Genomic DNA, 16420 nt, shown 5'->3' with positions numbered 1-16420 from the left:
GTGGAGGTTGCAGTGAGCCGAGATCATGCCATTGCATTCCATCAGCCTGGGCAACAGAGTGAGACTCCATCTCAAAAAAAAAAAAAAAGTTTCAGTTATGCAAGATGAATTAAGTTCTACAGATCTAATGTACAACATTGTGCATATAGCTAACGATACCATACTGGGCACTTAAAAATTTGTTAAGAGAGCAGATACCATGTTGTGTTCTTACTACAGTTTTACAACAATGCAAAAATGCATTGTAAACACTACGTGCAAATAGGATAGCAAAGAATGTATACAATGCCCATGAGCATAACATTCTAGTGGACCCACAATGCATCAGAGTTCAGTGAGACTCAAAGGGAGAAGAATGTTGACAAAGTCAGTGGGGAGGAGAAAATGAGTGTGATGAAATAGGCGGTCTCATTAAACTTCCCTTACAAAACACAAGATCAAAGATAAAATTATTAAGAATTTCAAGACAGTGACATCAGAGCAAACAAAACATAGGGCCCCTCAGGGTGTGGGGCCCTGTGGACCTGCATAGATCAAACTCCCATGAAGCCAATCCTGAGTCCCAGGCAAGCTGGGATTTTTGGTCATCCTAGCAATAGTCCTGTGAGTGCACCATCTTGGAAGTAGATCCTCCAGTACAGTCAAGCTTTCAGATGACTGCAGTCCCAGCAGGTACGTGACTCCAATCTCATCAGAGACCCAAGCCACAACCACTCAGCTAAGCCACTCCAAAACTAACCTACAGAAACTATAAGGTAATAAATATTTTCTTCACAGTTGCTAAGTTGGAGGTAATTTTTCATTCAGCTAAAGTTAACTTATATGACAGCCATATTCTTTTTACAATGGAAAAGTCAGACAGGCACACAATGCTCATTTTCAGCTTATTCACATTGTCACTATTTTGTGGGGTTACCTGGTGGGCACAGGACAGTGACCAAGTTTGCAGGTCCTCCGGCTCCTGCTGGATCTTTTAGCTTCTCCAAGTCCTAGAAAAGTTGTGTGTTTAGCTCTTTCAGAAAACACATGACCTTCTCATGCATGTTACTCCACCATCGAAGTTAGAAGCTTGGAGATAATATGAGACTGATGCAGGTTTTAGTCCATTTCATGGGCTCTTCTCCTTTCAGGCTTCCAGTGTATACTTGCTTTCTCCACTTCGCCTCACCTTTCCTTCCACAGAAAGGTCAGGGTATGGAGCTCATATGAGGGTTTAGAGGAATTTGGCTCAAGGGCCAGGGCCAGTTCCTTTCAGTGTTTTGGGTCACAACCTAGATACCTTTATCAGCGCCTGGGAATGTTCAAGGTCCCAATTTTCATTCAATGATCAAGCCACTCCATGATTTTCTAGCATGACACAGCAAGAAACTGGGGGAGACTGGAGGACTCTACAAAAACTTTCATTTTATGTATTTCCTGGTAGCTCTGTTTTCTGATAGGACCCTAACTGAGATACCATTTTTGCTAGTTCTTCTATGGATAAGTAGTATTTTTTTAATTTTTTTAATATTTTATTTTTTGTAGAGACAGTATCCTGCTATGTTGCCTAGACTTGATTTGCATTTTTTTTTTTTTACCTTAAGTTCTGGGGTACATGTGCAGAACATGCAGGTTTGTTACATAGGTATACATGTGCCATGGTGGTTGGGTGCACCCATCAACCCATCATCTAGGTTTTAAGCCCCTCATGTCACCCAGGCTGGAGTGCAGTGGCATGATCATAGCTCACTGCAGCCTCAATCTCCCAGGCTCAAGCCAGGCTACTGCCTCAGCCTCCCGAGTAGCTGGGACTACAGGCATGAACCACCACACCCAGCTAATTTTTAAATTTTTTGTAGAGACAGGATCTCGCTATGTTGCTCAGGCTGGTCTCGAACTCCTGGGCTCAAGCTATTCTCCTGCCTCAGCCTCCCAAAGTGCTGGAATGACAGGCGTCAGCCACTGTGCCTAGCCAGAACTATTTCTTTTTAATTAGTTTGTAAGAGTTCTTTGTACGTTAACAATCTTAATTGAATGTCTGTCGTATATGCTGTGAAATTACTTGTCATTAACCTTTTATCTTTTTTAAACAATGTTTTGCTATATGAAAGCTTTACATTTTTATGTTATAAATGTATCAGCATTTTCATTTATGGCTTTGGGTTTATGACATGCTTAGAGTAGCTTTTTCTGCACCAAGATTATAAAAATATCCACACATAGAATTTTCTATCATAAAAGTATGACAATGTCATATTTTGTATATAATTTTATTTTTTGTTTAGTCCTGGATCCATCTAGAATTTCTATTTTGCATAGCATGGCAAAGGGCTCACACCCAACATGATATTAAATAATGTCTTTTTCCCTGATATGAAATGCCACATATATATGTTATTATAAGGCATAGTTAGATACCATGTGGTGAATAAAATATCTTAGAATTATTCAAGCCTAAGAGGATAGAACTACTGCAAGGATGGGTTTTGGTATCAACACAGATGTTTATACATAGACAGAAAATGATGTCTGTGTGCTTAGCTGTCAAATACGGAGACTGGGGGAGGGTTAAATGTAATCAATGATATCATAAGGAGTGGTGGAATTCTATTTGGAACTTCAGAGACCTAAGGAGAAGACTAACCAGCTTCTTCTGAAGACTTCTGCCCTCTAAAGACTAAGGCCTAATTCCACTGGTTCTTTGAATTCCGTGGTCCTAAGTCCATTTTCAGGTAAGTGGTTTCCCACTGGATGTGGGTCTTTTTTAAGCCGTATCAAACAGTAGGTGAGTGTATCAGTTATAAATGTCTTAAGTAATAGGGGGCCCAAATTATAATGGCTCAAATAAGAGTATATTTTTCTCATACCATGCAGTCCAGAAGCAGATACAGGTGTTAGTTTAGTGGCTTGAAATTACCAGAGCAACTTCAGTCAACATTTCTTAAACAATATTCAAGGCAGCATAAAGGGAAAATGGTAGCACCATCTCTTTTATCAAGACAGCAAAAAGCCTTCCCAAAAGCTATCCATCAGATTTCCCTTATGTTTCATTATCCAGAGCTACATCACATAGCCATGCCTAACTTCAAGGATGGCTGAGAAAGGGAGGATTCAGCTTTTTCAGCTTATCTAGTTGGATGTAGTAAATGAAAAATGGGTGGGAACAATATTTGCCAAAAGTCGCCATTCATTCAAAAAATATTTATTAAGCACCTGGATACCCTATGTGCTAGGTACTGTTTAGCAGTGAACAAAACAGACAAAAATCCCTGCACTCATAGAGCTTACATTATATTCAGGAGATACATATAATAAAGTAAAGTAAAATATATTCTACTAGGTTCTGATGAGGTTCTGGAGAAAAATCAAGCAGGTAAGACAATTAGGAAGTTTGTAGGAGGGTGGTACGATTTTAACGATGGGAACTAAGGAAAATCCTCATTGAGAAGGTGATATCTGAGTACCTGACAGAGGTGAGGAAATAAATTCTGAGAATACCTGGGGGAAAAGCATTCCCTGGAAAGGGAAAAGCAAGTGAAAAAGCCCCAAGGTAGGAACACGCCTAGCCTGTTCAAAATGAAATGAGGCTAAGTTGGAGTGATGATCAAGAGGAGACTCATAGGATATGTGGTCAGCAGTAACTAGGACATAATCTGACCTACAACTTACCAAGATCTCTTTGGCCACTCACTGGAGAAGAGGCTTAAGGGAGGCAAGGATGGAAGCAGAAAGACAGAGATGATGGTGGGTAGCAGTGGAGGTGGTGTGAAGTGGCAGGATTCTGGATACATTTTGTAAGTAAAGGTGACTAGACTTTTCTGATGGATAAAGTGTATGAGAGAAAAAGAAGAGTCATTACTATATATGTAAATCTAAGCAAACATTTACTTTTTAAAGCAATATAAAAGTTTGTTACTTGAATATATAAAATATATCATGGAGTTACAAATATATAGATATATATAGAAATTTCTTATATTTGGTATCTAAAGTAGTCAAATTCATAGAAACAAAAATGAGGGGCTGTTTAGAGTTTCAGTTTTCCAAGTTGAAAAAGTTCTAGAGATCTGTTGCACAACAATGTGAATGTACGTTTTTCGGCCTGAACAGGTGAAAGAGTTTCTACTAATTGAGTTGGGGAAGATTGAAAAGGTATCAGGTGTAGGAGGGAATGTCAGGTATCTGACCTGATAGAGCATAGTCAGGTTTTGCTTTGTTTTCTTGGAGGGGATACATTTTGCTTTGGAAACTGACCATTTTCAGGAGTCACCTGTGTAAGTCAGTCAATTATCCTTATGTTCGTGATGGTGAGAAGATTTTTGGAATATGAACTAAACCATCATTGTCTAACTTTTCAGGCAAAGTTTCTGTGGAAAGACCTACGGACAAAAACATCTCTCCTTGGCAGAGTGAGCTAGGATTACCAGCTCTTCAGCCACAGCTGAAGGTGGGAGTCCATGGAACCCCAGAAGCTGCTGATAATTGGATTTCTGCTATGCTCTCTAACTTGCCTCTTGTTGGAGACAGTAGCTTCCTCTCCTTCGCCTTTGTCTGCCTTGGGAATACAAGAAAAAACAGGATCGAAACCACGCTCAGGGGGTGTGTTTGCTGTTAGGATGAATGTTCCTTTCTTCATAGGACTTAAGATTCATGTTTCAGGTCAGGTAAAATGAATTTCATGTTTAAAAAGAATGTTCATAGGAAAGCAAACTATTCTGGTTTGGTTCAATTTAGTTCAACAAGCATTAACCTACCTACTACGTATCAAGCCCTTTTCTGAACTGCATGGATTAGGAGTTGAACAGCCTCTGTTATGAAGGAGCTCACAGATAGGCAGACAAAGCCATAGACGCCAACCTTCCATGGAGTATGATCAATGCTCCCAGGGGACAAGGGGATAATTTAAATTGTTTTGGGGGAGGGGTCAGGAAAGACTTGACAAAGGAGGTGAAATTGAAAATAAACCTGATGGTCCACTGATCCACAATCTAGGTTCCAACATGCACACACATAATATTCAAGTGTCTTGCTGGTTAGTGGTGAATCCTCTCAACTCCATGCTGCAGACACTTTCATTTTCCCCTACTTCTTTCTTTAGGGTCAAAGCACTGTACCTTCCTCCCCCAGTTGCTAATGAAAAGACCCAACATCCCCAGCCTTACAATGATCAGCAAACTCCCCCTAGAGGTCCTTCTTCCAGTTGCCCTGGCCCCTTTCTCCTCTGCTCTTAGGGCTGGTGGCCTTCTCCTTTCTCTTCCTGGGATACTCCCTCTCCTCAGCCTCCTGCAGGACTCCCAGATATACTCTGGGCAACAACACTTTAGTAAAGACTTTCTTGTTGTCAATTCATGCTTCTCTTTCAAAAAGTATCCAATATACTCAAAACAACCCTTAAGATATCTGAAACAACAATTATTGTTCCTATTTGACTTACAAGGAGGCAAAAATTATATCCATCTCGGGATACTTTAAAAACAAAGTGTTTGCCCTTTGAACATCTTACAGGCAGCACAGCAAAGTAGTTTAGAATATGGGCTCTGGACAACTGTAAGAACATGATATCTGCGACAACTATTTGAACTCGAATTTGGATTCAAACGCCAGCCCTATCATTTACTTGACCTCTCCTCAATGAATGGCTATGCTCTTTCTGCAGGTAATCACAGGTCCTGGCTGAACAACTTCAGGGATTACTTATGGCAACTTATCAAGAGTGCCTTACCTCCAGCAGCCATTGTTGCTTTTCTTCTCACCTCAGCACTAATGGGGATCCTCTGCTGCTTCACGTAAGCTTCTGTGGGAAGAAGAGACAGGGAGGAGAGAGGGAACGTGAAGGGGGGTGGGAACAGAAACAGGTTGCTCACCAGCCTGCATATCTGTAATTAAGGGGAAGTTTTAAGAAATTCAATTCTGGGAGGAAAACTGTGAAAGGTCATGCAACCCCCTTTTAAAATGTCTACTTTCTCTTTTACTTCCTCCAACTTGCTCCATTTGTTACCAATGACTGACAGGTCACATTTAATGACCAGTGTTTACAACTGGTCATTTCTTTTATCAACTTTATTAACTCCTAATTTTTATTCCCTGTGGCTCAGGAACTGTACATAGAAAATATATAATTAGCTGTGCTCTCAATTTCCTGAAAATTTACCATAATATTTATCTACATAAATCATATGAAGCCAAAAGAATCCTGAGGAAAACAAAATAGTTGAGCTAAATTTTGTTAATTCAGTCAGTATTTACCAACAAATGACTACTTGCTTGTCTCTGTGCTTGTTGCTAGAAAGACAGAGAAAGAAGACAATTAAAAATTACAAATTGGTAGGTCATTGCTATTGTGGGAGACAGAGTCCAAGTGGGGAGACCTATGAAAGTGATCAACAAAGGTATTAAAGAGATGAGGTCAGGAAATAGTTGGCCAGTTTGCGAGAGGAACTAAAAGGGAATAGAGAATAGAAATGGGGGGTCCTGCAGAGCTCAAAAATCTAATAAAAGTGGCTGAGGATAAAGATCAGATTAAGGGTATGGCATCACTTATGGCTCCTGTAACCTCAAAATGATCACAGGATCAAGAACTGTGTCTAGGAAGCAACCTTGGATGTGGTTACTGGCACATGGAACTGATTGGAGGCAAATAGATTAGAAGTCAGCTAAGCTTTTGAGAGAAGCTTATTGCCAGAGAAACCATGAGCCAGAACTAAATGAGCCATCAGTTGTAAACAATAGTTAGGCCTCCAACCTTCCATGAAAAAGAAGGACACCAGCTTTGAAGGTCCCAACATTTGCTTCAGATGCAGCCATAGAGAATAATGGATCAGTAGAGCCTCCCAGAGAATGGACAATGGGCCACAGAGTCACCCTTTGAAAGCAGGATTTGGGCCTAATCCATGCCTACCCACCAGGACTCCAGGATTGCCACAGAGCAGTGACTGCTGTGTGTCTCTCATTCTTCCTATTTCCAAATGGGAATGTTTATGGTGCTTATCCTCTTCCTGTTCCATCATTATGCTGGGGTGTGGAGATCAGGAGCAGACAACTCGTTTTAGTTCACAGGTCGCTTAACCAAGCAGAGCCACCTCCAGACTTGAGAGAACTAAGCATCACCCAGATACTCTGGACTTTGAGCTGGACACAGTGATGAGTGTGATTTAGTACTGAGGAAAGGGTTTGCCACAAGTCAGGTATTCCGAAACTAGACAGGGAGACCGGAATTTGGCATTCAGAGTATTACTAATGATCAACGCCTGTGGAAGATCGGGAATGGAAGGGAAAAATCAAACTGTCTTGCAAGCCCAACAAAGACTCAGTCGGCCCCATCAGGGTTGTCCCACATGGCTGAAATGGCTGGACCTCTCTAACCCCACCTCAGTCATTCACTGGATGTGGGCTGCCCCCAGAAAGCACATGGAAGCTCTCTGCCGCTGAGGCAGACCCTGAATGAGCTAACAGGTAGAGGCTTTCTGCTGACAACACTCTCAGCAGCTAGGGAAATAAGGCCTTTCTCAAGCGGAAATATGGGTGGAATATTTCCATATGCATGACAGGGTGGCTGTGTTCCAAGTATGAAAGGAAAAGTGAAACAGATACTGGGTGATCAGAAAGACAGACTGTAACAGAGACTGGCTATATGTTCAGCAATCCTGTTCCTTCTTCTCCAAGCACAGAGTAACATTATATTCTCAACCTTCCTTCCAATTAGGCTGGGACCACAGTACTGAGATTTGGCCAGTTAAATACGAGCAAAAGGAATGTATGACATTTCCAGGCCTAGCCATAAAATGTCTTGCACATGTGTCCATGCTGCCTCTCTCTTTCACATATGCATGGCTTCAACTGAAGGACTCTAAGATGGTGAAGCCACATGATGGAAGGAGCTGGGATCCCTGAATCACCTCGTGGAGGAGAACTTAACTTACATCAGAATGAGGCATGAGTGAAGGATCAATTTTATTGTGTTAAGCTACTAAGATCTCAGGATTGTTTGTTATAGCAGCTGAATATCCCTGACTAGTATACCTAGCAACCAACCAAGGAAGCTGGAACTCAAATCAACATATGTCTGGTTCCACATCTTTGAAGTCATTGTTACTCAAACTGTGGTCGACAGGTCAGCTGCATCAAAAGCATCTGAAGTATTGGTTAACCATGCATATTCAGAGGGACTTCTGTGAAGATGAAGCAGGCAATATGCCAAGAAAAAGAATTCCTTCTTTGAAGTAGATGGCTTAACCTGAAGAGAAAAGCCAATAAGCCCTTGCTGGGAACAAGCAAGCTAACTAGTGAAAGAAACATTTCTGGACCCAATTGGGCACCAAGTAGAAGCCTAACAGATAAATTTGAATGAATAAGCATATAGGCAAGCCATATTTTTAAGAAGCAGTCTTTTGAGGCAAGAAGGTAAAGTCTGAAACTTCTTTATGCTCAGACCTACATCTGCTGCTCTCACTTGACTGGAAAGAAGTAAAGGCTGCAAGAGCTCACACATACCTCAGCATCATGAAGAGAATTTGTTAGTCCAAAGTGTAGCACTGGACTTGTGCACATCTCCTGTAAATAACTGGTCCAGTAAGAGTTTACCTCATTCAACAGGAAACAGCACCAGATCTATACAGAGTTACTGTATGGAAAACACAAGAAACGTATAAGCAAGAAATGGCAGATGAGGAATACTCACTAGAAAAATATCTCAGGGCAGATAAAAACCATGTACTAACATATTGCCATAAATTCAAAACATTTGATACAAAATATAAAATAATAGCTAAGGTTGGGCATGGTGGCACATGCCTGTAATCCCAGCACTTTCAGAGGCTGAGGCAGGAGGATTGCTTAAGGCCAGGAGTTTGAGACCAGCCTGGGAACATAGCGAGACCTCATCTCAATAATAATAACAATAATAATAATAATAATAATAATAATAATAATAAATGCTATATGCAGAAATACAACAGGGCAGATAAGGTATACCAAAACAAAAGAAGAAGATGAAAATTAGTTGGAAAATCCCAAGAAAAATGTAAAAGACAAAAAGTAAAACTATCACCAAAATGAGGAAGCATGAAGAAAAAGAGACATTGGTGCAAAATATAAAAGAAAATATGGAAAACAGGATTACATAGGCAAGCAGTATTAAGGAAACAGTTTGGTGAAAGTAAGATTAGAGAAGAAATGGTAGATGCAGGAGGCACAGAATGATTTCTTTGATGAAGAGAACCAAAATAATCCAACAGAAGAAAAAGTTATAATTTTTTATTTTTCTTTTTTCTTTTTTTTTTATTGGTACTATACTTTAAGTTTTAGGGTACATGTGCACAACGTGCAGGTTTGTTACATATGTATACATGTGCCATGTTGGTGTGCTGTACGCATTAACCGTCATTTAGCATTAGGTATATCTCCTAATGCTATCCCTCCCCCTTCCCCCCACCCCACAACAGTCCCCAGAGTGTGATGTTCCCCTTCCTGTGTCCATGTGTTCTCATTGTTCAAGTCCCACCTATGAGCAAGAACATGCGGTGTTTGGCTTTTTGTCCTTGCGATAGTTTGCTGAGAATGATAGTTTCCACCTTCATCCATGTCCCTACAAAGGACATGAACTCATCATTTTTTATGGCTGCATAGTATTCCATGGTGTATATGTGCCACATTTTCTTGATCCAGTCTATCATTGTTGGACATTTGGGTTGGTTCCAAGTCTTTGCTATTGTGAATTGTGCCGCAATAAACATACGTGTGCATGTGTCTTTATAGCAGCATGATTTATAATCCTTTGGGTATATACCCAGTAATGGGATGGCTGGGTCAAATGGTATTTCTAGTTCTAGATCCCTGAGGAATCGCCACACCGATTTCCACAATGGTTGAACTAGTTTACAGTCCCACCAACAGTGTAAAAGTGTTCCTATTTCTCCACATCCTCTCCAGCACCTGTTGTTTCCTGACTTTTTTTTTTTTTTTTTTTTTTTTTTGAGGTGAAGTCTCAGTATGTCACCCAGGCTGGAGTGCAGTGGCACCATCTCAGCTCACTGCAACCTCTGCCTCCCAGGTTGAATCGATTCTCCTGCCTCAGCCTCCTGAGTAGCTGGGATTACAGGCACGTGTCACCACGCCCAGCCGGCAAATTTTTGTATTTTTTGTAGAGACAGGGTTTCACCATGTTGGTCAGGCTGGTCTTGAACTCCTGATCTCGTGATCCACCCGCCTCGGCCTCTCAAAGTGCTGGGATTACAGGCGTGAGTCACTGCGCCAGGCCAAGTTATAATTTTTTAAGTGTTGCAGAAATTAAAGAAGACTGGAGTCTGTGGTCATAAAGGACACATCAAGTTCCAGGAAAAATTGGGACTTGGTACTGGGCACATAGTAGACTCTCAGTAATACTTGTTGATTTTTAATTAAGACATTTCACAGTGAGGATTGCACACAGTGAGGATTGCAAACAGCCTCTCTGTGCCTCATTCTTCCTCCTCTGTACTCACCTGTGTATACCAATAGCTGCAGCTGTAACGAAGGCTTAAGCTAGCTGCTTATTACCTGAGGCACATGGAAGCTTGGCTAATCTCTCAGCATTCCAGAAGCAGAGGTGGCAATCGGGAGGACTGACAGGCTCTAACAAGTCCATAAAGATATGTGTACAAGGAATTTTTAGTATGGTTTACGATAGTGAAGAAATGAAAACTTAAATGTCCATCAGTCTGGGCTAGCTAAAGAAAGCATTGCACATTCATACAATGAGTACTAAGGATAATTACATGGAAACATATTCATGAAATATCATTGAGTGGAAAAAGCAGATTATAACAGAAGATATATAGTTTAGTCTAATTTCTTATTAAAAACTAATTGTATAGGGGGAAAGCCTCTAAGAACCTAACCGAAGTATTAGACATTGGTTATCTCCTTGTGGTAGTGAATAGGTTGTTTTATTATTATTGGTGGTGGTGTTAACTTTTGTTTTTCCTGTCTAATTGCACTTTCTGATCTTTCTTTTTTTTCTTTTCTTTTTTTTTTTTTTTTTTTGAGACAGAGTCTCGCCCTGTCTCCCAGGCTGGAGTGCAGTGGCGCGATCTCGGCTCACTGCAAGCTCCGCCTCCCGGGTTCACGCCATTCTCCTGCCTCAGCCTCCCGAGTAGCTGGGACCACAGGCGCCCACCACGACCACGCCTGGCTAATTTTTTGTATTTTTAGTAGAGACGGGGTTTCACCGTGTTAGCCAGGATGGTCTTGATCTCCTGACCTCGTGATCCACCCGCCTCGGCCTCCCGAAGTGCTGGGATTACAGGCGTGAGCCACCGCGTCCGGCACTATAACTAACTTTAAAAAAAAAATTGATGGACTGTTTCTGATTCAATCCAGAATTCAAACCACTTTCTGATCTTTCTACAATGAGCTGTATTGTTTGATCAGTTCATTTTTAAAAAGATACTTTAAAAACGAAAGAAGAAAAACTACCTAACCATACTTATACCACTACCTCCAAGCCCCACTGTACTGGAAACACATTCTTATTCTGCTTTTTCATCAAAGTATTTTGTTTGTATGGAATTATTTGGTTCATATTAAGTGAAAAGCTGGTGTAAAATCCAATCTTTGAAAAGGTGATATAATTACATAGCAACTCAGTGCAGAGCATTCACCATTTTATCTTCCTTTCCCAGCATTCTTGTAGTTGATCCAGTCCAGTGAAGAACTAGAAGATTCAATAGGGCAAGTGTGGTCTCTCCGGTTGGACTCCAAAAGAGTGGGGCATTTGCTATCCGCTTAAAATGAGGAAGTATCTATCAGTTAAAATTAAATTGTCTTCCAACTTGAATTATCTTTGCCTTCATTTTCTCCTTCAAAAGTTGCAATTTTAAAATGTGAATATCCTTATTACTGTTTTGGTTATAATAGTAATACATATTTATTGCAAAAAAATTTGAGAAATACAGAGAAAAGAATAAGTTTCCATAATTCTAGCAACCAGACATAAATATCATTAACATCTTGATGTACCTCCCTTCAATTTTTTTCTATATATGTATTACAAGTTTTCCAAAGTCTGTTCTGTGAAACAATAGTTCTGTTTTAATAAAAGTCACAAAACTGTGAGGGCCCTGTGGTCAGTTAGTTTGGGAAATGCTGGATTAAACAAATTTAAACCTATTTTTCTTTGCTCAAGGACTTCTAAGAACTTTTAACAGGCTAATACTAATCTCCACAAGGGAGTATAATATATAGCATTTCCCAAACTAATTTAAACATGAGCTTTTTTTTTTAATGTAGTGGACATGACATAAGTCATTTAACGACCTCTCCATATAATAATTATTTAAGGTGTTTCTATTTATTCACTATTATAAATGTAATACAGGTAATATTATTAAAAATTATTGTCTGGGTGCGGTGGCTCATGCCTGTAATCCCAACACTTTGGGAGGCCGAGGCGGGTGGATCACCTGAGGTCAGGAGTTCGAGACCAGCCTGGCCAACATGGTGAAACTCCATCTCTACTAAAAATGCAAAAATTAGCTGGCCATGGTGGTGCGCCCCTGTGATCCCAGCTACCCAGGAGGCTGAGGTGGGAGACTTGCTTGAATCCGGGAGGCGGAGGCTGCAGTGAGCTGAGATAGTGCCATTGCACTCCAGCCTGGGTGACAGAGCAAGACCCCGTCTCAAAAAATATATATATTAATTTGCTTTTCCTTTTTGCTGTTCTGAGTTTGAAATCATTCATTCAACAGACACTTGTTGATCACCTACTGTGAGCCAGACACTGAACAGGTAACACACAGACGGGGTCTTGCTTTGTCACCCAGGCTGGAGTGCAATGGTGCTATCTAACCCCAGCTCTTGTGGAGTCACCATGCTAATGCGAAGATTCAGATCTTTCAAACAGCCACATGGTGCTGAGGCAAGGGCATCCCTGGTATATTTGAGTGGTAGCAGAGAAACCGGATTAAGCAAGGGGCAGAGTAGATATTGTGAGCCATTGAAAGGATTTAGGCTCTTCCTGGGGGCCATAGTGGGGGCCAACAGAAGGTTTAGATCAGAGGAGGGATGTGAAGGGAGAGCAGATGGGATTTCATTAGGATTTGGATGAGATGAGAGAGAGAGTGAGGCTTCAAGGATGCCTCGGAGGTTTTTGGCCCGAGCAAATGAAAGAATGGGGTTGTCATTTATTGAGCTAGAGAAAACTGCAGGAGGTTAGGAATTTACTACAGAGAAAATGCAAAGAGAAAGAAAAACTGAAGTGAAATTCTAATTGATGCTGAGGTGAGATCCAGTGGGCTGCCACAAGGCCTGTCGTGTGAACTCAGAAAAGACTTGGAGTTTTGTTTAAGTCCAATGTTTCCTTACTGACTGCCTTTCTGGATGATGTGTCCACTGTTGAGAATGGGGTGTTGAAGTCCCTGTGTTGCTGTCAATTTCTCCCTTGTCTTCTGTAAATATTTGCTTTATATATTTAGCTGCTCCAATGTTGGGTGCATACATATATATATTTACAGTTGTTATGTCTTCTTGATGGATTGACCCCATGAAAGGAAAATAAATCGCCCCCAAATGACCAAGCCAAAGGGAAAAGTCAAGCTGGGAAGTGCATTGGGCAAACCTGCCTCCTATTCTATTCCTAAATAAGATAACTACAAAGTTTTTTTTTTAAAGCTACATACCTTCCTCACAATTTGCCCATGAAGAAATTCCTTGTAAACAAAGGACAGGCAGAACTCAAAATCATCCCTCTGTTCACATGAGACAAATGCATATCTGATTGCTTCCTTTGCCCTATTGTTTCACAAAGTCAGACTAAAGCACAAGTGACTCTTCCTGCTCTCACATGTAAATTGTGTATTCAGTGAAAGGCTAATCAGAAACTCAAAAGAATGCAACCATTTTTCTCTTATCTACCTATGACCTGGAAGCCCCCTCCCCACTTCAAGTTGTCCCACCTTTCTGGACCAAACCATTGCATATCTTACATATACTGATTGATGTCTCATGTCTCCCTAAAATGTATAAAACCAAGCCTTGGGCACATGGCATCAGGACCTCCTAAGGCTGTGTCATGGGCATGTCCTTAACCTTGGCAAAATAAACTTTCTAAATTCACTGAGACCTGTCTCAGATATTTGAGGTACACATTTGGTGACCACAAAGAGACTCTGAGTGGAGGTGGCCCTGACCTTTGACAAATCTCCTATCAGTACTTGGTACCAACTTGAGCTATCTTTATGGCTCAAACCAATAGAACAATTTGCTGAGGCCTGGGAGCTCCCCTCCCTCCAGAGAATCCCTCATCTCCCAAAATTTGGTTGAGATCTAAAGTTTATTTTGCTGTACAACTCCTTTTCCGGAGTTTTGCTTGCTTCCAACAAGGAAGGCAAGTTTTCCTGCTTCCATGACAATGAAAGGCAGATAACTGCATTCTGGAATTTGAGCTCACTTCCAACAGGGGAGGTGAGTTTGAGTTTTTTCCTACTTCTGGGATGGTAGAGAGCAGTCTTCAGCCTGAGACCCACTCCTAGGTAAGTAGCTGAATTGGAGTTTTCTCTTGGCTAAAGTTATGATTAACAGTCAGCTGGTCTTAATTTCTCCTTACCATTAGAGGACTCAGTAATCATATTGTTGGGGTTCTTTTGTTGTTTGTTCCAGTCTTTCTCCCATCAGATTTGGCCAATTCTACCTGACTTGGTCAAATTCGAATGAGAATTCCAAATAGTGAGTAACAAGGTATCTCTGAATTGGCTAAAATTCCTCGCAGCTGCAAAAGAGAAAAAAATGACCAAACATGCACTTGGTTTGTGTGTTTGCTCCCTGTCTTAAAAAAATAATTGTTCTTTCGTTTACTTTTCTTCCACCCTATTCCTCCTTCTCCCCTCGCCATCTTTGGTACCAAGAAGAATCTAAAGAAGGCATCTAATGACTCTAACCCTTTAAAGAACTCAGGACAAAGGCACCATTCACTCCTCTGGGGGTGTTCTGTTTTCTTTGTGGAGTTTCAAGAGTCATGGGTAGATTCTTCTTAGGTGTAAAGCTCTGCTCTCCTGTATTGCATTACCTGACCTCTTTGGCTTCCGGGGGTGAAGTGGCTACATTGTCTGGGGTATACACCCTGGGGTTCATTGTCATGCGCCAGGAAAATTTAGGACATGGACACACACAAGTTTAGGAGCAGAGGTTTAATGAGCAGAAGAGAAGAGAAAGAGAAGCAGCTTTCTCTAGAGAAAGGGGTCTCCCGGTGGAAAGGACCAGCAGGTGGTGGATGCGCCAAATTTTAGTCAGGTTTGAGGAGGTGGTGTCTGATTTACATAGGGCTCACAGATTGGTTCGATCAGGTATGACGTTTACATAGTGCGGGGGGAGGGGGGGGAAGCTGGTGGCCCCAGCTGAATATTATTATGCAAATGGCTTTCCAGTTGATTGGAGCCATCTTGCCTCTCTATGTCTGCAGCTGAACTTTACAGGCTGCTCTTTGTTAGAAAATCATTTGGGGCTGCTTTTCATTAAAAAGAAAAGCTTTGCTGAGGATCCCCATACCCTTACTATCTGCCTAAGTGATTTCTTCTTAAGTCCTTTATCAGGGGTACCAGAGATTACCTTGTCCTGTGAGAGGATTTGACCTTGGCATGTGTAATAGCAGACAAGAGCTACAGTTAAAGGTGGCCAAGGACAGTTTACAGAAAGTGGTCTTGGCTGGGCTTTTTTCCTCCTAGGAAGTTGTTTAGGATCTCAATTCTAATTCAGAGGTGCATTTTAAAGAGTCTTCTCCATTGCCTTTCCTCCCCAAATTAATCTCCATTGGCTTGTCTGCATATTTGCATGAGGAACTGCACTGTCACTTTCATAGATAAATGAGAGACTGAGTTTCCTCAACTCCAAAGAGAAAGGGCATTTTGCTCCTCCCAGTCAAAAGGTGCTCCTGGGTGACTGGAGGCCAAGTGGGAGTGTCTGGGGGTTGCCTCCATGTGATGTGAAGTAGCCCTACAGGGAATTGCCAACAAAATTAGTTTTAAAAGCTCATCCAGGGAGCACATATAGGAGCTGCTCACCCCAAACTTTGAGCCCTCCCAGAGGTGCTAGACCTCTGGAGAGAGAAACTGAGACACAAAAGAGGACCGAAACAATTCAGGGGTGATGCATTGTGGAGTCCTGTCCACAACCAGCACACTTTGACCCACCACACTAAACCCTAGGCCACAGCTCAGTTCCTCCTTTTAAGAAAAAAAAAATGTGGGAAACACATCATCTAAGAATAAGGAAAGACAAGGAGAACAACCCCCCTTGGAACCCCATTTGGTTTTATGGCTCCTGTACTTGCAAGTGGCTGTGTAAATGGAAGGGCCAGATTTTCTAATACTCCAGCTGGTTACGCGTTAGGTCTGTTCTTGTGCACATTTTCAACTGACAGGCAAATTACATCAAGGAAAATTCAGAGCCTGAAGGTCGATCTGCAGCTATAAAG

The 16420-nt window shown here is 41.3% G+C and overlaps 1 protein-coding gene across 1 annotated transcript; it reads left to right on the top strand.

Annotated features, from left to right (window-relative positions):
* Nucleotides 1-2600: 2600 nt before the first annotated feature.
* Nucleotides 2601-11789, top strand: SMIM9 (small integral membrane protein 9). The gene is made up of 4 exons (XM_009235446.2): nt 2601-2711; nt 4338-4578; nt 5636-5765; nt 11637-11789. The coding sequence occupies exons 2-4, from the start codon at nt 4437-4439 to the stop codon at nt 11662-11664; spliced, it is 300 nt and encodes a 99-aa protein (XP_009233721.1). The 5' UTR covers nt 2601-2711; nt 4338-4436; the 3' UTR covers nt 11665-11789.
* Nucleotides 11790-16420: the final 4631 nt, after the last annotated feature.

This window comes from Pongo abelii, chromosome X (assembly GCF_028885655.2).
Source record: "Pongo abelii isolate AG06213 chromosome X, NHGRI_mPonAbe1-v2.0_pri, whole genome shotgun sequence".
NCBI lineage: Eukaryota > Metazoa > Chordata > Mammalia > Primates > Hominidae > Pongo > Pongo abelii.
Note: the sequence above shows the minus strand (reverse complement) of the source record. Positions and strands in the feature narration are given on the sequence as shown.

Excerpts from the sequence above, each read along its gene's own strand:
- SMIM9 (XM_009235446.2), top strand. The coding sequence starts at position 4,437 with ATGGAACCCCAGAAGCTGCTGATAATTGGATTTCTGCTATGCTCTCTA. Across the intron at positions 4,579-5,635 it reads ATCGAAACCACGCTCAGGGG|GTAATCACAGGTCCTGGCTG; the intron begins GTGTGTTTGCTG and ends CTCTTTCTGCAG. Across the intron at positions 5,766-11,636 it reads GGGATCCTCTGCTGCTTCAC|CATTCTTGTAGTTGATCCAG; the intron begins GTAAGCTTCTGT and ends TTCCTTTCCCAG.